This window comes from Xenopus laevis, chromosome 1S, assembly GCF_017654675.1.
Source record: "Xenopus laevis strain J_2021 chromosome 1S, Xenopus_laevis_v10.1, whole genome shotgun sequence".
In the NCBI taxonomy this organism is placed as follows: domain Eukaryota; kingdom Metazoa; phylum Chordata; class Amphibia; order Anura; family Pipidae; genus Xenopus; species Xenopus laevis.
Window position 1 is genome coordinate 185410049 of NC_054372.1, and position 23080 is coordinate 185433128.

At 40.3% G+C, this 23080-nt stretch overlaps 1 protein-coding gene across 3 annotated transcripts in view; it reads left to right on the top strand.

Moving 5' to 3' along the window:
• Positions 1 to 23080, top strand: part of LOC108707306 (FYN-binding protein 1) — an 82749-nt gene that overhangs the window by 55101 nt on the left and 4568 nt on the right. Inside the window, exons 9-16 of one of the 3 annotated variants that reach the window (XM_041580583.1) lie at positions 2943 to 3084; positions 3992 to 4020; positions 5466 to 5523; positions 8893 to 9054; positions 11775 to 11806; positions 12540 to 12600; positions 15123 to 15228; positions 22330 to 22492. In XM_041580583.1, the coding sequence (XP_041436517.1) occupies positions 2943 to 3084; positions 3992 to 4020; positions 5466 to 5523; positions 8893 to 9054; positions 11775 to 11806; positions 12540 to 12600; positions 15123 to 15228; positions 22330 to 22492 (753 nt within the window). The remainder of the gene's footprint in view (positions 1 to 2942; positions 3085 to 3991; positions 4021 to 5465; positions 5524 to 8892; positions 9055 to 11774; positions 11807 to 12539; positions 12601 to 15122; positions 15229 to 22329; positions 22493 to 23080) is intronic. The other 2 variants (XM_041580584.1, XM_041580585.1) reach the window with 2 other exon arrangements.

Sequence of the window (23080 nt, forward strand, 5' to 3'; positions counted from 1 at the left end):
GAATCGCTGCGTAAAAACACACGCGGCGATCTTTTTTCTATTGTCGCTCGAAATCGCCTCGCTAGGCGATTTCAAGCGACAATAGAAAAAAGATCGCCGCGTGTGTTTTTACGCTGGCGATTTTGCGCGATTCCCCATAGACGCCAGCGCCAAAGTTTCGCCAGCGATTGCGGATTAAAAGTCGCGGCGAAAAGTCGCCGCGAGTCAAATCGCCGCGCTATCGCTTAGTGTGGCCTTACCCTTAGAAACCAATATGGTGCAGTATTTCTGTTAAAAGGGACAACACCCAGTGTTTAGTTACAATTAACCCTAAGGGTGCCTATTTCTTTTACTCTTTCCCTTTTACACTAATACACACATTACTCTAGTGTTCCTTTGTGGTACAACTTATTGATATTAAATCCCATAAGTCTTAGTGGACCTCCACCAACAGAAGTGTAGAAACCAATATGGCGCAGTATTTCTCTTAAAAGGGACAACAACTGTTTTAATATTTCAACACCACGGAGTGGACACCAAAAGAGCCGGCAAAACCACCCTTGGGAGAGCTATGCGATTCTTTTATCTCAAAAAATGTGAGCGCAATTGTTTTTAGAAAATTGTTTAATAAAACAGGACTATACTATTTTCGGTTTCCATCTCTTTCCATGCTGGTGCGGAGCTGGAGCTAACCAGAACAGGAATATAAACTACGTGCATGTTCATACCCTTGGTTTGTGAGTAGGAATTGCTGCTATTTGGTGGAGGTCCACTAAGACTTATGGGATTTAATATCAATAAGTTGTACCACAAAGGAACAGTAGAGTAATGTGTGTATTAGTGTAAAAGGGAAAGAGTAAAAGAATTAGGCACCCTTTGGGTTAATTGTAACTAAACACTGGATGTTGTCCCTTTTAACAGAAATACTGCACCATATTGGTTTCTAAACTTCTGTTGCCACAGAAGGTTTTGCTTTTGTATATTTTGGATTCTTCTTGGACAGTGGAGAGACTGTGAAAAGACCGGCATGGAGGAGAACCTAAAAGACTAACTTTTCCAGAAAATCTTTGTTTTACATGGTGCTAGAGGTGTTGTTAGTTTCCCAGGTGCCCTCAGCCATGTGACTTGTGCTCAGATAAACTTCAGTCACTCTTTACTGCTGCGCTGCAAGTTGGAATTATACCCCTCCCTTTCTCCCCCAGCAGCCTATCAACAGAACAATGGGAAGGAAACTAGATAACAACTACACACTACAAAGAGTGGTGGTAAATGGAACATTTTCTAATTGGACCAGTGTTGTTAGTGGAGTACCGCAGGGCTCTGTACTAGGTCCCTTGCTTTTCAACTTGTTTATTAATGACCTGGAGGTGGCCATTGAAAGTACTGTTTCTATTTTTGCTGATGATACTAAATTGTGCAGAACTATAGGTTCCATGCAGGATGCTGCCACTTTGCAGAGTGATTTGTCTAAATTGGGAAACTGGGCAGCAAACTGGAAAATGAGGTTCAATGTTGATAAATGCAGGTTATGCACTTTGGCAAAAATAATATAAATGCAAGTTATACACTAAATGGCAGTGTGTTGGGAGTTTCCTTAAATGAGAAGGATCTAGGGGTCTTTGTAGATAACACGTTGTCTAATTCTGGGCAGTGTCATTCTGTGGCTACTAAAGCAAATAAAGTTCTGTCTTGTATAAAAAAGGCATTAACTCTAGGGATGAAAACATAATTCTGCCTCTTTATAGGTCCCTGGTGAGGTCTCATCTGGAGTATGCAGTTCAGTTTTGGACTCCAGTCCTTAAGAGGGATATAAATGAGCTGGAGAGAGTGCAGAGACTAAGTGCAACTAAATTGGTTAGAGGGACGGAAGACTTAAATTATGAGGGGAGACTGTCAAGGTTGGGGTTGTTTCCTCTGGAAAAATGGCGCTTGCGAGGGGACATGATTACACTTTACAAGTACATTAGAGGACATTATAGACAAATAGCAGGGGACCTTTTTACCCATAAAGTGGATCACCGTACCAGAGGCCTCCCCTTTAGACTAGAAGAAAAGAACTTTCATTTGAAGCAACGTAGAGGGTTCTTCACAGTCAGGACAGTGAGGTTGTGGAATGCACTGCCGGGTGATGTTGTGATGCTGATTCAGTTAATGACTATAAGAGGGACTTGGATGATTTATTGGACAGACATAATATCAAAGGTTATTGTGATACTAAACTCTATAGTTAGTATAGATATGGGTATATAGAATTTATGTGAGAGTAGGGAGGGGTGTGTGTATGGATGCTGGCTTTTCATTTGGAGGGGTTGAAATTGATGGACTTTGTCTTTTTTCAACCCAATTTAACTAACTAACTATGTAACTCCCTGACACCAGCATTGTTAAAAATGCTCCCATGCTCCACCAAGTGGTAGACTCAATAGTAACAATTCAAGTCCAGCTAACCCTTCATGACACCTCCAGTTACATTGAGCAGCAGGAACAATAACTTAGCACAGGATCAGATAAAATGACCATAGATGACTGCCTACACACCAATATCAGAACTTGAAAAAAATGCATTTATTCGTTCAAGAAATAAAAATGTAAATGCTTCCAATAAGGATTAATTATATCTTAGTTGGGATCAACTACAAGCTACTGTTTTATTATTGACTTTAATGCATTTGGACCAAAAAGTGGCGAATGAAAAAATTGTTCTGTGTATAAAAATTGTTGCGCCTCAAAATTATTTTGTCGCCCATTGACATCAATGCGTTTCGCAAATTTTTCGAAACAGATTTGCTCATCACTAATTCTGATCATTGCCCACATGAAATTTTTTTGAAGATATTTTCTAGATATATTCGTTATATATCATGTTTGCAGGGGATAATATAGACAAAATTTCCTGCAGGGAATAGAGTAACATGGTAAATAGAATCCTATTATTAACATGTTTTTATTAATTTCCATTTTAGATGGTTATATCAAAACAACAATGGTGAACATTGACTATGATTCACTAAAAAGGAAAAAATCCACAATGCATGTGCCCAAACCTTTTAAGCAGGAAGTGAATGATCAAGAGATATATGATGATGTTGAGGACAACAACAGCACGTAAGGATACAAACTTAATCCTCACCTTTCATTTTTAATAAGATTCGTTTTCAGGAACACCTCCTGCACTTCTGCACAAAAGAATACCGACAAAAGAATTGTCATCATTGGCTTGGCGCAATAAAACCCACAATCACATTAGCATTTTGGTGTGGGCTCGGCTTTCTTATTACATATTAACTCACTTTTACACACTTTTTACTACATATTAACTCACTTTTACACGTTTACATATTTCAATGCATTAAGAATATTAAGGATAAAAGGTCATTTTTAGGCCATTTTCAGATGGCCACTCTTCACTGCCAAGATGCACAGAATACATTGGTAGACTAAACACACACCTGGGGGCAAATTTACATAGGGTCAAATATCGAGGGTTAATTAATATCGAAGTCGAAGGATTTAGGGCAAATAGTTCGATCGAACGATTAAATACTTTAAATCGTTCGATTCAAAGGATTTTAATCGATCGAACGATTTTTCTTCAACCAAAAAAACATTAGAAAGCCTATGGGGACCTTCGCCATAGGCTAACATTGCACTTCGGTAGGTTTTAGGTGGCGAAGTAGGGGGTTGAAGTTTTTTTTAAAGGGACAGTACTTTGACTATCGAATGGTTGAATAGTCGAACAATTTTTAGTTCGAATCGTTCGATTCGAAGTCGTAGTCGAAGGTCGAAGTAGCCAATTCGATGTTCGAAGTAGCCAAAAAAAACATTCCAAATTCGAAGTTTTTTTTATTCTATTCCTTCACTCGAACTAAGTAAATGGGCCCCCTGATGTTGCCTTATGGGATGAGAAAAATGGGAGATTGCATAAGTGTTGCAAGTGTTGGTAAATTATCTCTACAAAAACATAGTCACCAGTAGAACTAAACAGTACTCTTTTTTTTTTTTTTTTTTGCAGCAAGAGCAGTGGTGGAAGCGGTAGTGCCCGTAAGTGAAACCACTTCTAATTCTATATGGTATTTATTTTGGTTTTTGTTAGGATGTTATGGAGATCCCCAAGGAGAATATCTGTATAGAAGAATACTGGGGAGCCAATTGTAGGACAGAAGTCAAACCAGTTAAATTTTCATTGTAATGTAGTTTGTGGTTGTAGACACAGCAGTTAAGCCATACAGAGATTTGAGGACTATACAGGCCCCATCAGTGTCAGCTCTAAAATGTTTAATGCCTAGGGAGTTATTTATCAAAATCTGAGATTATCTGAGTATTTTCTGAAAACTACTCCGACCAAATCGGCACAGTTTTTTTCCCCTTATTTATCAATATATTTTTCCAAAATTTCCTGTGCGGGGAAAAACTCGAAAAAATCTTTAAAAATTCAAATTGTACACATTTTTTGGATTTTGGACCCGAAAATTCCGATTTTTGCCCGGAAACCATGAAATTTTAGGATATCTTCAGGACTTCTCCCATTGACTTATATACAACCTCGGCAGGTCTGAGATGCCGGATTTTCGGATTCAGACTTTTTCCATCCTCGGGGTATAATAAATCCTGAAAAAATAGAGGTTTTTTTTCCACTAAAAAAATCAGATTTTACAAAAAAAAACCTTAATATTTTTCGAGTTTTTGGCATTCGAACTTTAATAAATAACCCCCTAGTGTTTGTAGATAGCAAGATGCAGGAGGTAGTCTTTGCAATTAGTGTGTGGTTGACACATTTTATCAGGATATCAAAGAGAATTTCTTGTGGCATCTATTTGATGTGAGAAATTCTACCAAAAAAATACTTGTCATAGTTGTAGCCACAAAAAGACAAATGGTAATGAACACAGGAGGTACAGTTTCCTTCCCCAGGAATAACTCAAGCACCAGTCACATTTTGTGCTCCATGATCAATGATGGACCATAGACAAATAATATGAGAACAACACGAGAACAACAATAACAAAACAACATGAGAGCTGGTCAGTTGCTTTGAGTCTTTCCTTAATATCAGCAGCAATATCACAGACATTTGTCTCCTCCCTGGGTATCCCCAGCAGGATAAAACTAGTGATACGTGGTGTGTTATTAGCTGCTGACTTAGCCCATATAGACTAAAACTTATTGATCCAGGTATGGCGGAACCCTAGAGCCTGCCTGATTGATATCTCTTGAAAATCTTTGAAAATCCAATAGGTTGAGGACCCAATCATTCATATCTCCCAAAGAGCAGCCATTTTTATCATCCAATGGTTGGCCTGTTGAATCCACTTGGGTGACCAAATAAGTTAAAATCTGTTTGAGGAGATCTGTTCATGTTTTTATTCTCCCCTGTGTATATCAACTGCATATCTACTTCATACTAGAAGTCATTTTAAGGTAAGTTACCCCTTAACGCCTCTTTTTTTTTTTTTCTAAACAATTGATATGATTCTTTATTCCAACAGATTTTCCACCTCCCCCAGATGATATCTATGATGGAGTAGATGAAGGCATAAACGATGGGTATGTGTTTATTGTGTTTGTCTGATTTTGTTTAAATGTATGGCGAAAGCACAGAGGGGTTTTACTAGAACACCTCATTGCAGACTGACACTTAGGGGCAGATTTATAGTCCAAATTCGATTCGAGTTTAAAGAAAAAATAAAAATTCGAATTTTGAAATGTATCATGTACTGTCCCTTTAAGAATTTAAAATACTACTATACGCCATCTAAAACCTGCCGAATTGGTGGTTTAGCCTATGGGGGACCTACATTTTTTTTTTGGTGAAAAAACTCGAATCGAATTCAATTCGAATTTGCAGGTCGACCCTATTCATTCGAATTTTTAAAAATGTGTTTTTTTAATAAATTTTGATTGGTCAATTTCAAGTTTATGTGAGTTTATATCTCAAAATTCGACCCTTGCTAAATCTGCCCCTTAGATTTAGCTGAACATAAATATATCTATGACTGGCAGAGAAAGATATAATTAACTATTTCAATGTATAGTTTATTAATGAATTAAAAAATGACAGATGCAACCATTGCAAATCCAAAAATGATAGGAAACTATTACCCTTCTCCCAAATATAAAAAAGACAATGCATACACCTGAGTTGTCATAGGGGGGGTCACAATTAAATATGTCATCTATATGTAATATCACATTTGCGTGTTGTGTCTCACCCCACATTCAAGACTTAGGGGCAGATTTACATAGGGTCGAATATCGAGGGTTAATTAACCCTCGATATTCGACTGCTGAATCTAAATCCTTTGACTTCGAATATCGAAGTCAAAGGATTTACCGCAAATAGTTCAATCGAACGAAAAATCGATTCGAAGGATTTTAATCCATCGATCGAACGATTTTTCTTCGACCAAAAAAACATTAGAAAACCCTCCCCATAGGCTAACATTGTACTTCGGTAGGTTTTAGGTGGCGAAGTAGGGGGTCAAACTTTTTTTTAAAGAGACAGTACTTTGACTTCGAATGGTCGAATAGTCGAACTATTTTTAGTTCGAATCATTCGATTCGAAGTCATAGTCGAAGGTCGAAGTAGCCAATTTGATGGTTGAAGTAGCCAAAAAAAAAAACATTTTTAATTCGAAGTTTTTTTTATTCTATTCCTTCACTCGAGCTAAGTAAATGGGCCCCATATTGTTTCAGAGTTTGTTCCACCTAAGTGGGTAGATATTATGTGAGGTGTAGAATCTATTATCTAGAATTTGGATCGCCATAGCTCAAGCCTGCAAAAAATTAAAACATTTAAACATTTAATAAACCCATTGTCACCATTTTTGGATTCATGAAACTTAGTTACCATCAAGTACAAGGTACTGTTTTATTATTACACCGTGAAAAAGGAAAATCATATTTAAAAATTAGAATTACAGTGAAATCTCAATTTTACATCCCCTGATTTTAAGATTCCCATAATTTTACATTGTCGTTTTGTGGTCCCACCTATATATTATACATAATACATTTCCCTGATTTAAAATTTTCCTGGATACACTATTTTTTTCCGGTCTCCTGAAAAACATAAAATGGGGGTTCTACTGTATTTGCTTTAAAAAGGTTGAGAAATGTTACCTATTTTTAGCCCTAAATGAAATGATGAGACCTCATGCAAGTCAAGAGCTGAGCATGCAGATGAATAGGATTAATAAAATTGCCAGATTGCCACAGGGATCATGTCACTGTGAAATGCATGGAACCCATTTACTGTATGTGGAACAACTCCAAAGATACTTTCTACTTAAAGGGATACTGTCATGGGAAAACATGTTTTTTTCAAAATGAATCAGTTAATAGTGCTGCTCCAGCAGAATTCTGCACTGAAATCCATTTTTCAAAAGAGCAAACAAGTTTTTTTTACATTCAATTTTGAAATCTGACATGGGGCTAGACATATTGACAATTTCCCAGCTGCCTCAGTCATGTGACTTGTGCTCTGATAAACTTCAATCACTCTTTACTGCTGTACTGCAAGTTGAAGTGATATCACCCCTCCCCCCCAGCAGCCAGCCAACAAAAGAACAATGGGAAGGTAACCAGATAGGAGCTCCCTAACACAAGATAACAGCTGCCTGGTAGATATAAGAACAGCACTCAATAGTAAAAGCCAAGTTCCACTGAGACACATTCAGTTACATTGAGTAGGAGAAATAACAGCCTGCCAGAAAGTAGTTCCATCCTAAAGTGCAAACACAAGTCACATGACTGAGGTCAGCTAGGAAACTGGCAATATGTCTAGCCCCATGTCAGATTTCAAAACTGAATATAAAATAATCTGTTTGCTCTTTTGAGAATTGTATTTCAGTGCAGAAGTCTGCTTGTAAGGGCCCGAAGGCACAGTTAGGAGTGCGGACCTAGGAGGAGGCAGTTCGTAGACCGGGCTGCGAGGGAACAATAGGGTTAGGCAAAATAATGGTCAAAGTGCAGGCAATAGTTCAATCCAGGCAGAGAAGGGTCAATACGCATAAACAGGCAGAAGTCGGTACACAAGAATCAATCAGACAAGCAATAATCACACCCAGGAATACACAATGTGAAACCTATATTTGGGCAATGTTTGCTGTGTCCAAGCTCCTTAAATAGGCCAGTCTTGGCACTAAAAGTTTGGACGCGATGACGTCATGACGCTGACGTCATGACGCTGGCGTCCTGACACTGGCGTTCTGACACCGACGATCAATCGGCGGGCGAAAAGACCCTGACGTCACAGCGCTGTGCCGATCCGGATCCACATGTAGAGGCAGGGCGCCACCATCTTGGTGAGTTTCCATTACACTGCTGGAGTAGCACTATTACCTGATGTGTTTTGAAAAAAACATGTTTTCCCATGACAGTATCCCTTTATATGCCTTAACAACACACCCCTACCCCCCCCCCCCGAAAATGATGCACAAATATGAGAACAAAGGCCCATTTGGAGCCCTATTCTTACCACTTCCTTGATGCAAGCTTTAAAAATATATACCCAGCTTGCACTATAGGAAGGTTCAAAGGCACAAAAGGTTGATTTATTAATTTTCTAAATCTACCTTTTTTCTCAACTTCATAATAATTTGAAATAATTCTTGTGGGGTTTTTTTTTGTGATCATTAATCCGCAGGCGAAAAAACTTGACCAAACTATAATTATATTGTATCACTTATTTTTGCAAATTTAAAACTAAAATAGCTTGACTGTGAGATCACATTTTTTAGCTGTGAGTTTATATCTGCGTAAAAAAAACTTGATCCCAAATTTGAATACATGTTCCTCCGCTTATCACTGCTGCACTTACACCTACCCATAAGTACATTTTTTTTTTTTAACGGCATTATTCATTTTCAAGACATGTTTTTTTTATTTTTCACAATTGGATGTTTCTCTATTTAGTGACACTTTCTGCACCCTACAAAGCTCTTTACCGCAGGATGAAGACAAAATAAATGCCTGGAAATGGGGGATTTTAAAGAAGCTCAAAACTCCCGATTTTAAAAAGAAAAGTGTATATAAAACTTCAGCAAAAGAAGAAAGTGAAGAAAATGATTTTGTTATGTAAGATATTATAATGTATGCACTGAATGCACTAAGGCTAATGGTGATCATGCGCCACTAATGCACTGGCAAAAGAAAAACAAAAATAATCAAGGACCCACAATCAATCAGCATGCCCACATCTATCACTCGCTGCTTCCTTTCCTTCTTATTAATCCAGCCTAATCATGCACCGATTTACTCACCATCAAATCAAATCATTAAAATGATTCTGTCTTTTGTGATTGCAGCACTTATGGAGCTATACGCCGCTTTTACAATTACTTTGCTTTCCATTGTTTCAGATAATTTGGGACTTACCAATATTAATATCTATTAGGGAAGCACGGAATCCAGATTTGGTGAAAGATTCTGCCTTTTTCAACAGGATTCGGATTCAGCTGAATCCAAGAACCTGGCCAAACCAAATACAAAAAAATCATGTCACTTTTGGTCACATAAACAAAAAAGAATTCAGACAAATCTTAAAGTAGTGGATTCGGTGCATCCCTACTATCTATAAAATACTTAAAGGAGAAGGAAAGTCGTTTCACACTTAGGGGTGCTTGGGGGTGGCGATGCTCCTATCAGCAGAAAACTGCACCCGCCTAGGGTTATTCCAGCGAGCACCATGGGGCGCTCCTCTTCCGTCTTTTTCTTTCTTGCATGCACATTAGAGTGAAAAGTCGAACTTTAACTAAAAAGTCAACTTTCTCATTCTACTGCGCATGCGCCTGCCCCGGGAAATTTGAAGAAAGAGGAAGACGGAAGAAGATGGCTCTGTGGTGCTCACTTGTATAAACCTGGGCCGGTGCAGTTTTCTGCTGATAGGAGTTTCAGGGGTTTTAGGTAAGTAAATGCATTCACTTGGGGGTGCCTAACATTTGGCACCTCCAAGTTTGAAACAACTGTCCTTCTCCTTTAAGCTTATGAAAACACTTAAAGACAAAAATGAGGTACTATGTTAAAGACTAACATTCACCCCTACAGACAATTCTACAAATGGCAAAGAAACACCCTACAGGGTAGCTTGACTGGCTGAAACATTATCCCACTGTTGCACACTCTGTGGCCAAATAAACTGGGTGATAAACCTTTTCTACTACAAGCTGTGTGTGCGGTTCCTGTGATGTAAATTGAGGAATGATAGTGACACCCCGCCAGGTCCAGACTGAGAATTAAAACAGGCCCTGACATTTCAGGTACACAGAGGCCCAAATAGCCCCCACCAGCCCACTAAATACTGACTTTCTATGGGACCTTATAGCAGCCCCTCTGGCATTTGCCAGAACCCACAGATTTCCAGTCCAGGAATGCAACCCCGCCAGGAATCCAGAGAACACAATCACCAACACTAAAACTTCTGCACTGCATGTGCAGGACGCCATCGCGATACTGCATTACAATGCTATTGCCCCATGCAAAATAAGGCATTACACCTGAGACAAAATTACAACATATGGTATGATAACTAGAAGACTAGACTAGACAACTGCTACCTTAACTACATTAGTGCTCCATGGTATGATAACTAGATGACTAGACTACCTTAACAACATTAGTGCTCCGTGGTTTGAAAACTAAAGACTAGACTAGGCCGTATCCCGTCATGGGAAAAAAACATTTTTTCAAAACGAACCAGTTAATAGTGCTGCTCCAGCAGAATTCTGCACTGAAATCCATTTCTCAAAAGAGCAAACAGATTTTTTTATATTTCATTTTGAAATCTGACATGGGGCTAGACATATTGTCAATTTCCCAGCTGCCCCAAGTCATTTGACTTGTGCTCTGATAAACTTCAATCACTCTTTACTGCTGTACTGCAAGTTGGAATGATACCACCCCCCCTTCCTCCCCCCCCCCAGCAGCCAAACAAAAGAACAATGGGAAGGTAACCAGATAACAGCTCCCTAACACAAGATAACAGCTGCCTGGTAGATCTAAGAACAAAACTCAATAGTAAAAACCCATGTCCCACTGAGACACATTCAGTTACATTGAGAAGGAAAAACAGCAGCCTGCCAGAAAGCATTTCTCTCCTAAAGTGCAGGCACAAGTCACATGACCAGGGACAGCTGGGAAATTGACAAAATGTCAGATTTCAAAATTGAATTTAAAAAAATCTGTTTGCTCTTTTGAGAAATGGATTTCAGTGCAGAATTCTGCTGGAGTAGCACTATTAACTGATGTGTTTTGAAAAAAATATGTTTTCCGATGACAGGATCCCTTTAACTAAATTAGTGCTCCATGGTATGATAACTAGATGACTAGACTAAACAACTGCCACCTTAACTACATTAGTGCTTCATTGTATGATAACTAGAAGATTAGACTAGACAACTACCACCTTAACTACATTAGTGCTCCATGGTATGATAAATAGATGCCTAGACTAGACAACTACATTATTTCTTTCTAATTGAAGGGGGCAAAGCTTTTCCATTGTGCAAAAATAGAATTCACAAAATTGTCACAGTAGACATAATCCAAGGTAAATTGGCAGGGCTTGTAAATACATGCTTGTTCCAATAACTCTGGTGATAATTCCTTTGTGTGGGAAAGATTCTACATATCCAATTGATTTTCATTTTCTGCTTTTATTTTTAATTTTCTGTTCTGAAATTTCTTTGTGATGGCCAGCCTGCACCAATGAAATTGGTTAGATGTGAATATTATAAAGACATTGTTACTGTTACAACAAAACAAGAAACTAAGTTAATCAAATGTTTCCTTTCCAACAGGGTGCCAGAACCAACACAAGCATTCTCTCCAGGTATGTATGTGCACTAAAGAGTGAATTTCTTATTCTGAGCAGATTTATTTGTTGTGTCCGTATGTCCGAAAGTGGTTAGAAAGAATTAATACGCAGGATATCTGCCTAAAAAAGATAAATGTTTTTTTCACTTTATGTTATGACCAAGAACAGTCCGACACCCAGAATCTGAAATCTTCCATTATGGAGTATCAGGGGGAAGTATCCTTGCTATGCTCCAATTAAAATCTGATTGCTTCACCAGTGGAACAACAAACTAGACCAGTTACATATGCTTGCCTATGCTTGTAGCCAACTCATGCATTATTCAAAAAGTTGGATAGTAGCCTATGGGGCAGATTTACTAAAGGGTGAAGTGCAAAAATTCGCCAGAAATATAATCCACAGGGACATCGCCAATTTACTGGGGCAGGCATAGAGGACAATTTGCTAGCGAAAGAGACCGTCGCTAGCGCAGTTTCGTGCCCTATCGCCAGGTGAATTTTCGCTCAGGCGAATAATCGTTTGTCCGCAAATTCACTAAAGTGCAAAGTTTACAGAACGTTACGTCTTTGACCAGAGTTTCCTTCTCCACCTTAGACCTGGCGAACATCCTCCTGAATCTTATGTCAGTGACATCATATCCTGTAGGCCAAAAAGTCATAAAAGTTTTAAAAAACGCTGAAATCAGGACTCGTGATTGACTGGTTCATCGTTTGTTTGCCAATATTTAAATATAATTTTTTCAATACAGACAGCGATGTTTACGATGATGTCGGTGAGAGTGACTTTCCACCTCCACCTTCTGAATCCAGGTAAGTAGTGTAAAGGCAGGTAGTGGTTTCCAGCATTAAGCATTAGTTCCACATTACAGTAATAGGAATCTACAATGTCACCTCCAGTGTATGTATATACTGCTATTGGTCACTCTCGTATATCCATGGAAACCTCTAATACCACTGAAACGGTTGCCATAGAAACTGTTTGCATTACGGTTGAAGTTACGGAGACCACTGATATGGCAAAGATTTCTATGGAGAGTATTACCATGGTATTTGTTGCCATGAAATTCATATTCATGGAAACTGTCATAGAATCCTTTGCTATGGAGATTATCAGCATGATAAACAGTCATGGATGTTGGGCACCATTGATATGGCTGATAAGCAGACACAGCAGCTATTGGTGTGGATTTGAGATGAGGTATCCTGGCACACTGTGCACATTCAGTGTCGCATTTAATGGTCACCTGTTTGCAAGTCCACATTCCCCTGGTTGTTACTAAGGACAGCATTTTGTGTGTGTAAAAGTAAATTGCCCTTCTTTATTACATGGGCACAGACACAACATGCTTATTGGGAGTGCACATTTCCCATCTATTGAGTAAAGGAAATTCAGCTGTACAACAAGATAGGAGGTGTCATTCATTATTCCAGAGATTGAGCAAACTGCAAAAAAAAACAGGTGCAAAACATGGACATTTTGTGGACTTTGCCCCTAAGAGATTTGCACCTTGCAGAAACACTTTGCTTTAGCTTTACTATAGGCACATTCTCTCCCTACTATACCTGCTATCCCACAGTCACACTCCCTTCCCAGAGACTATTATCCCACTGTTACTATAGACACCATCTCTCCCTACTATAACTGCTATCCCACAGTCACACTCCCTTCCCAGAGACTATTATCCACTGTTACTATAGGCACCATCTCTCCCTACTATACCTGCTATCCCACAGTCACACTCCATTCCCAGAGACTATTATCCACTGTTACTATAGGCACCATCTCTCCCTACTATACCTGCTATCCCACAGTCACACTCCCTTCCCAGAGACTATTATCCACTGTTACTATAGACACCATCTCTCCCTACTATACCTGCTATCCCACAGTCACACTCCCTTCCCAGAGACTATTATCCACTGTTACAATAGGCACCATCTCTCCCTACTATACCTGCTATCCCACAGTCACACTCCCTTCCCAGAGACTATTATCCACTGTTACTATAGGCACCATCTCTCCCTACTATACCTGCTATCCCACAGTCACACTCCCTTCCCAGCGACTATTATCCCACTGTTACTATAAGCACCATCTCTCCATACTATACCTGCTATCCCACACTCACACTCCCTTCCCAGAGACTATTGTCCCATTGTTACTATAGGCACCATCTCTTCCTACTATACCTGCTATCCCACAGTCACAGTCCACTCCCAGAGACTATTATCCACTGTTACTATAGGCACCATCTCTCCCTACTATACCTGCTATCCCACAGTCACACTCCCTTCCCAGAGACTATTATCCCACTGTTACTATAGACACCATCTCTTCCTACTATACCTGCTATCCCACAGTCACAGTCCACTCCCAGAGACTATTATCCACTGTTACTATAGACACCATCTCTCCCTACTATACCTGCTATCCCACAGTCACACTCCCTTCCCAGAGACTATTATCCCACTGTTACTATAGACACCATCTCTCCCCTACTATATCTGCTATCCCACAGTCACAGTCCCTTCCCAGAGACTATTATCCCACTGTTACTATAGGCACCATCTCTCCCTACTATACCTGCTATCCCACAGTCACACTCCCTTCCCAGAGACTATTGTCCACTGTTACTATAGGCACCATCTCTCCCTACTATACCTGCTATCCCACAGTCACACTCCCTTCCCAGAGACTATTATCCCACTGTTACTATAGGCACCATCTCTCCCTACTATACCTGCTATCCCACAGTCACACTCCCTTCCCAGAGACTATTATCCACTGTTACTATAGGCACCATCTCTCCCTACTATACCTGCTATCCCACAGTCACACTCCCTTCCCAGAGACTATTATCCCACTGTTACTATAGGCACCATCTCTCCCTACTATACCTGCTATCCCACAGTCACACTCCCTTCCCAGAGACTATTATCCACTGTTACTATAGGCACCATCTCTCCCTACTATACCTGCTATCCCACAGTCACACTCCCTTCCCAGAGACTATTATCCCACTGTTACTATAGGCACCATCTCTCCCTACTATACCTGCTATCCCACAGTCACACTCCCTTCCCAGAGACTATTATCCACTGTTACTATAGACACCATCTCTCCCTACTATACCTGCTATCCCACAGTCACACTCCCTTACCAGAGACTATTATCCCACTGTTACTATAGGCACCATCTCTCCCTACTACACCAGTTAAATATCAACAGTTAATAAATGTTTTACAATGCTTCCAAGAATATTACAGTATCAGTCTAATTTAACAAAATGTACACATTATTGTATTTATTTTGCATGGGTGCTTCACTTCAGTTTAATGGCCCATCTGAAAATATCATCACTTGGTAGAACAACTGAGAAAGACAAGACTTTGAAAAAGCTAGAAAAAGAGGAGAAAGAATTCAGGAAAAAATTCAAGGTATGTCAGCATTTTTGTTAATAACGATCTTAAAACTTACATATACATTGTATATATACATGTTCTTTGTACTCACATTATTCAGTGATGCATAGTATGTTAATTTTTGTATCCTATTTCTGAGTTATATTCTTTGTTATAAGTTTTGGCTTTATTCCTTGGACTCCCTACCCACATCCCATGAGCAGGAAGGTAGCTAAAATGTTCAGAAAGTATTTGCAACTCTTAATCCAGTGCACACAGGGCTCCCTATGCTGTCTATGGTACTATCCTTGATCTAGCCACACACTCTATAAGCAATTCAGTTTCCCTGGTCGCCCCGTTTAAGCTGATGATTATAACTACAGGCAAAAGCATATTCAGCACAAGCCAATTCACTGGATTCATATTTAAAGGAGAACTAAAGTCTAACTAAAGAAGTAGCTAGAAAGGTTGTACATTATGTTTTGTGCTTCTGTACCAGCCCAAGGCAACCACAGCCCTTTAGTAGTAAAGATCTGTGTCTCCAAAGATGCCCCAGTAGCTCCCCATCTTCTTTTCTGCTGATTCACTGCACATGCTCTGTGCTGCTGTCACTTACTGAGCATAGGGACCCACTCACAATATACAGTACACATAGAATAGAAATGTCACAATATAAGGCTGATTAGTAATAAATACAGATAATTACTACATGGCAGCACAGAAAGCAGTGCAACTAGCATCAGAATTTAATAATCAGCCTTGTAGCATCAGCTTATATTACAGACAAACCTCATTTTCTGCTGGATAATTAGTGACGAGCCCTAAGCTTAGCTTCTCAACAGCTGCTCAGAGCCCACTGAGCATGTGAGTGTCACAGACACTTTCCAAGATGGTGACCCCCTGTGACAAGTTTGAAGTCCTGGATCATTGCTGCTATTGACAAGCTGAAACTTTAGGCTGGTGCAATAAGTTCAATATATAAAATATGGCATTTTTAACCATATTCATTTTTAGAGTTTAGTTCTCCTTTAAAATGGGGTATATTGCCTCATCCACCAGCTGCAAAAGCAGAGGGTGGGGAACCAAATGCTGAATAATGGTACAAAGACCTGTGTGAATTTGCCACAATTCAGGAAGACTCCTCCCAGGAGAATGGAGACTGAAGAAGAAGGATCTGGGCATATACCATCTGAGAAAAAAGATGTGATCAACAAGGCAACAAGTTGAGTTCCCTTTAATTGGGACAACCCTTCCATTCTATTATGTGTCCTGTTGTCCTGCCAGGAATATGTAAAAGAATTAGTAAATTTATACTTAACGAAATTTACTTTTCCCTTAGTCCCTTTTCGGCAGCAACCATGAGATATATTTTGTTCCCTGACTAGTAGGACAAGCAGAAAAAGAGTTAACAACCTCCGAGCCCCACCTATAAGTAGGAGTTACCTCAACAGTCCATAGTGTAATCAAAAAGTAACCCAGACAACATGCTTAATATCTTTAATAGGGTAGGGTTTGGTGCCGAAAAGGGACTAAGGGAAAAGTAAATTTTGGTAAGTATAAATATACTAATTCCCTTGCGTCCCCTTCAGCGGCAACCATGAGAGTAAGCGAGTAATTAGGGTGGGTCTGAAGCTACACCGCCCTCTGGATTATGCCACTGCCAAAGGAAGCTTCCTGGGAGGCCAAGATGTCCACTCTGTAATAGGGATGTAGCGAACTGTTCGCCGGCAAACTTGTTCGCGCGAACTTCGACCGTTCGCGTCCGCCGAATGTTCGCGAACGTCGCGCGACGTTCGCATTTTGAGTTCGCGTTCGATTCGAATACAAATCGTTTCGACCATTCGACCATTCGAATTCCTTCGACCGCTAAAAATTGAACGATTTCCATTCGTTCGAACGATTGTAAGCATTCGATCGAATGAAAAGCATTCGATCGAATGCTTCGATCGTTCGAATCGAACGATTTTAGCGGGTGTTCGAAGTTCGCGAACTGTTCGCGAACTGTTCGCGAACGTTCACATTTTTTGCCGGTGTTCGCGAACGGCGTTCGCGAACACCAAATCGGCAGTTCGCTACATCCCTACTCTGTAATGCTGAACAAAAGTATTAGGATTACTCCATGTAGCTGCACGGCAAATATTATCCATGGAAACTCCTGCAATCTCTGCCCATGAGGTTGACATTTTCCTGGTCCAGTGTGCTTTTATTTTAAATGGTGGTACAAGATTGTCCTTGATATAAGCCATCTGTATAGTCTCTCTCAGCCAACGTGCAATAGAGGGTCTTGAAGCTTTAAGACCTCTGTTTTTTCCCGCAAAGGTAATGAATAAATTCTCCTCCTTTCTGAAAGATTCAGTACTTTTCAGATAGACTTTCAGTGCTCTACCCACATCTAGAAGAGACAATTAATTGTCTTGATACTGAGAGTCCTGATTCATATTGGGAAGCACAATCCCCTGATTACCATTACTACTTGTTACCACTTTCGGTCTGAAGGAAGGTAATGTTCTCAACACTACCCTATCTGGCAGGAAAAAAATATATGGCTCTTTGGATGATAAAGCCTAAAGTTCTCCAATACGTATAGCAGATGTAATTTCCACTAGAAATGCAGTCTTAAAAGAAAGACATTTAATGTAACAATCCTGTATAGGTTCGTACGGAGATTCACACAACTTCTTTAAAACACTAGGAAGATCCCAAGTAGGCAGTGGCTGCATCACCTTAGGTCGAATCTTGGATATCTCCTTCACAAATCTTTTAACTAAAGGCAACAAAGAAAGAGGTTTGTCCATCAAAGCTGAAAGAGCCGAGATCTGTACTTTAATAGTATTCACTGCGATCCCTTTTGCAAATCCTTCCTGTAGAAATTTCAGAATTGTCTCGATGGCTGCTTATGGCCAATCTGACGATGAGAACACCAGCTTCTGAAAATCCTCCACACTCTAGAATATACTCTATTAGTGGATTCTTTCCTTGATTGAATAAGAATATCGACTACCTCTGATGATAGCCCCTGTGATGTCAGAATGGACCTATCAGTCTCCAAGCAGTCAACTGAAGCCGAGCGAGATCCTTGCACAGTATTGGTTCCTGAGTCAATAATGTAAGTAACTGGGGAAAAATCCAGAATTCCTGTCTGGACATTCTCATCAAGGGTGCAAACCAACTTCTCTTGGGCCAGAATGGTGCGATCAGAATAGTTCTCACCTGCTCCGCTTTTATCTTTTGAAGCACCCTGGGTATCATCGGAATCGGAGGAAAAATATACACTAGGTGAAAATCCCACCTGAAGGACATGGCATCTAGAAAATCCGGCCGATCCATTCTGTTGATTGAACCAAAAATCTCCATCTTGCGATTTTCTCTTGTCGCCACCAGGTCTATTGCTGGAATTCCCCAGTGATCTATGATCTTCTGAAAAATGCCTTGATCTAGAGACCATTCCCCTGGAGTAAAGGTCTTCCTGCTCAAACAGTCTGCCAGGATGTTGTCTTCGCCTTTTATGTGTACTGCCATCAATCGGGCTACATATCTCTCTGCCCAAGATAGAATTCTGTAAACTTCCTGACTGAGTACTGGAGCCCACCTTGTTTGTTTAAATACATTTGTTTAAACACCGCTCTCATCTCTCTGAAGTTTGAAGACATGGAACTCTCCATCGAATTCAATAGACCCTGAGCTGTCATCTCTCTCATGTGGGCTCCCCATCCTGTCTGTGAGGCATCCGTGGTAAGAACCGTCCATTCCACCTGATGGAAATAAGATCCGTTCGAGAGATTGTTCCTCTGAAGCCACCATTTCAGATGGATTTGTGTATCCCTGCTGAGTATAATCTTCTTCTCCACGGATGACAGCTGATAATCCCATTTCCTTAAAACTTCTGACTGCAGAGGTCTCATATGGAACTTTGTCCAGGGTACTGCCTCTATAGATGCTGTCATAAGGCCAACTACCCTCATCAACTCGTGAAGGGAGGACTAAGGACTCCTGAAATCTTTTGGACTGCATCCATCAATTTCTCTACTCTGTCCGCGGGTAAGTATATCTTCATCTCTTCCGAACTGATGATGTATCCCAAGAACTGAATTGTTCTTGATGGAACCAGGACAGATTTCTTCCAATTGATTATCCACTCTAGCTTCTGTAACATCTCTATAGTTTGTATCAGGTGTTTCTTCAATAGAGAGGCTGATACTGCTGAGATCAACCAATCGTCCAGGTAAGGAATTATCGATATTCCCTTCTTCCTCAGTATCGCTACTACTGATACTGTTATCTTGGTGAACACTCGGGTTGCTGTCGTTATTCCGAAAGGCAATACTCTGAATTGCAGATGAACCATTGAACCCCTGATTACTACCGATATGCGTAGAAATCTCTTGTGAGCCTGACAGAGGGGTACATGCAGATAGGTGTCCTTGAGGTCCAAAGAAATCATATAATCTCCCCGCTCTATGATACTTTTTATCAATCTGGTGTTCTCCATCCGAAAAGATTTTTTCCTGATAAACTGGTTTATGAACCCATAGGTCTATAATGGTCCTGAAAGTACCATATGGTTTTTGTACTAAAAAACCTTTGAATAGGTTCCCTGGAATCTCTTTCCAAGAGGAACTGGTTTGAGCACCCTGGAATCATTAGCTCCCCATAGACGCGATGATTCTTCTTGCCGAACGACCGATTTTAGGGAAGCCCGACCAATTATCGTGTGGTTAGTGGTATTCGAACGATCGTACATCTTACGATTTTTCGGCCGACATCTGTCGGGAAATTGATCGGCCAGGTCAAAAAATCTTTGTCGGTCCCAGTGCAATCTCTCTATGTTTGCAGGGCCAAGCAGGCAGCTCCCCTTTGTTTTCCTGGTAAATTGGTCTTTTTAGTTGATGATAAATTCGTACGATCGTACGATCGTTCTGAGAAGATCGTGGTCTCACGATCAGGATCTGATCTTTTAAAAATCTCAACATCTATGGCCAGCTTAAGAAACATAGAACTGCTTCCTCGATAGCCAACTGTCTTTCTGTTTGGGCTAAAGAAGTGAGAATAAATCTTTGTGGTGGGTTTCTTCCCATTCTGGAAAAAAATCCTGTAATCTTCCTCCCACTGGAAGAGCGCTTCTGGCGTCAGAAAGACTACTTCTTTTCTGGAAGGATGATCTATCTCCTCCCTTGTTAGCTCTGAATGGAGTCTTTCTGAAGGGTCGAAATGAATCATTGTCTGTTTTTCTTTTATTCTTCTGAAATTCTGAATCACAAACTGGAGATGTTTTAGCTCTGAAAAAAGATTTCCTGTTCCTTCTAAAGTTCTCCTGCGGTAGACGTTTACCTTTAGAACTTGACAAGGATTCCAATAACTTGTCCAATTCAGCACCAAACAAATGTCCCGTCTCAAATGCCATAGTGCAGAGACTATTTTTAGAAACTGCGTCAGCTGACTAATTTCTTAGCCATAATGCTCTTTTAGCTGCTGTAGATCATGCCATAGCTTTAGCAGATAACTTAATACCTTCCACAGCAGCATCACACAGGAAATCAAAAACCAAATTGATCTTGGAAAGAGAACTAGATACAGTAACTCTTCTCTAGCTACACGGTTAGTAATCATCCAGCTGCTTCAGCCAAAATCGTGCAACAAGAGCGTGCAACTCCCGAAGCTGCCAAAGCTGGTTTACACGCTGCAACAGCAGCGGTGTAAGATCTTTTCAGAATACTATCTGCTTTCCTATCCATCGGATCTTTTAATCCTGATCCATCTACAGGAATGACAGTTTTTTTGGACAGTCTAGCTATCGCTATATCCACTTTGGGATATCCTCTTGTATTGGAAATAGAAGCGAATGTCTCTTAGTTATATTAGGTGCCTTTTCTGGCTCCTTCCATTCTCTTTTCATAAGTTCTTTCATGACAGAATGTACCGGAAAAGTCTTAGACCTCTTTACAACCTGAGAAGTTGAAGGTTGAGCTTCTATTTCCTCAAATTAATCCATAGTGGATCTAACTTTCTTAATCAATCTAGTATTCTTCTTTGCAAATAATGCTCGAGACTCCTCCTCCGAGAATGAATCTTCTCCAGACAATACTGGAGAATCCAGAGGACCTTCTGGCAATCTAGAATCCTGTAATTCTGCCATCATCTCCTGCATTGTAGACTTTGTAAAATCTTTTATCCAGGTAGTAGAGGGTACAGATTCCAAACCCTGTTTCTGGGCAATACAAGTCATGCAGTTCGTGCACAATCTCTTGTCATAACCTTCTGGGAAAGGTTGATAACATGCTCTACATTAGAAAAAGTTTAGACTTCTTAAGTCTTTTAGCATTCGGATCCTCTCTATTAGGAGTGGACAAATGCAACAGAAACACATGCATCAGTCAGAATCTGATTAAGTAAAAACCTCATCGCAACATCACCCTCACTTACGCTACCTTACAGCCTAACCAGGAGGTTGCAGCCTAGGCAGGGAGACATGCCAGAATTCTACGTCCGCAACCAACTTTGGCGCAACTAGAATTCAAACCGCCGGTTAAATCCCCTCACTTCCGCATCTGCGCTGATGTCAGAGGATCCTGCGGTAACTCCACGCATGCTCTTAGCGTCGCGTCCAATTACACGGCCGCCATCTTGGATTAGGGCAGTCCTAGACTACCCGGACTAGTGTGGCCAAACCTAGGGAAGACTCCTGCATTCCCCGGATCTCCTGCCCCTTGGGCAGTACATCCTATGATCCTCAAGTCCCCTGGGGACCTGGAAACATTCCTTCTGCTGTTCCTAAAATAAAGAAGAAAAAAACAACAGGATTATAAAAATTCTGCTCACCTACCATATAGGACAAGAAAAACACTACGGACTGTTGAGGTAACTCCTACTTATGGGTGTGGCTCAGAGGTTGTTAACTCTTTTTCTACCAGTCAGAGAACAAAATATATCTCATGGTTGCTTCCGAAAGGGATGCAAGGGAAAAAGACATTAATCTGAAGATGTAAAAAAAAACATTATTCTGAAGCTACCATGAATTTTTTAATGTAACAATTAACTACAACACTATTCTCTACTGAATAGCTCTTTCACCTTTGCCTTGTTCTGAACACCTAGGTGTCAAATGTTCTCTCTCATATTTTCTTTTTAATTTTTTTCCAGTTCACTGATGAAATTAAAGTTCTTTCTACGGTTCATGTAGCAACCACTTTAACAACAAAGAAATTTGGCTCAAAAGATCTACATATAAAGCCTGGAGAGTCACTGGAAGTAATACAACACACAAACGAAACTCAAATTCTCTGTAGAAGCAAAGAAGGAAAATGTGAGTAACAAATGCTTTGTGCACGTGTGTATAATAAGCAAATAATGTGATTGGAGGCAGAGTCCCGAATGGCCCAAAATATGTCTGTGCGTGATTTTCATAATTCATAATGCTACAGGCCAACTTGCTGTACCATAGCTCTTATCTATCACAGTCCCTTCCCAGAGGCTATTAAACCTCTGCTACTATAGGCACCATCTCTCCCTACTATACCTGATATCCCACAGTCACACTCCCTTCCCAGAGACTATTATCCACTGTTACTATAGGCACCATCTCTCCCTACTATAACTGCTATCCCACAGTCACACTCCCTTCCCAGAGACTATTATCCACTGTTACTTTAGGCACCATCTCTCCCTACTATACCTGCTATCCCACAGTCACACTCCCTTCCCAGAGACTATTATCCCACTGTTACTATAGGCACCATCTCTCCAAACTATACATTCTATCCCACAGCCACAGTCTTATCCCACACTATTATCCCACTGTAACTATAGGCACCATATCTCCCTACTATACCTGCTATCCACAGCCACAGTCCCTTCCTAGACTATTATCCCACTGTTACTATAGGCACCATCT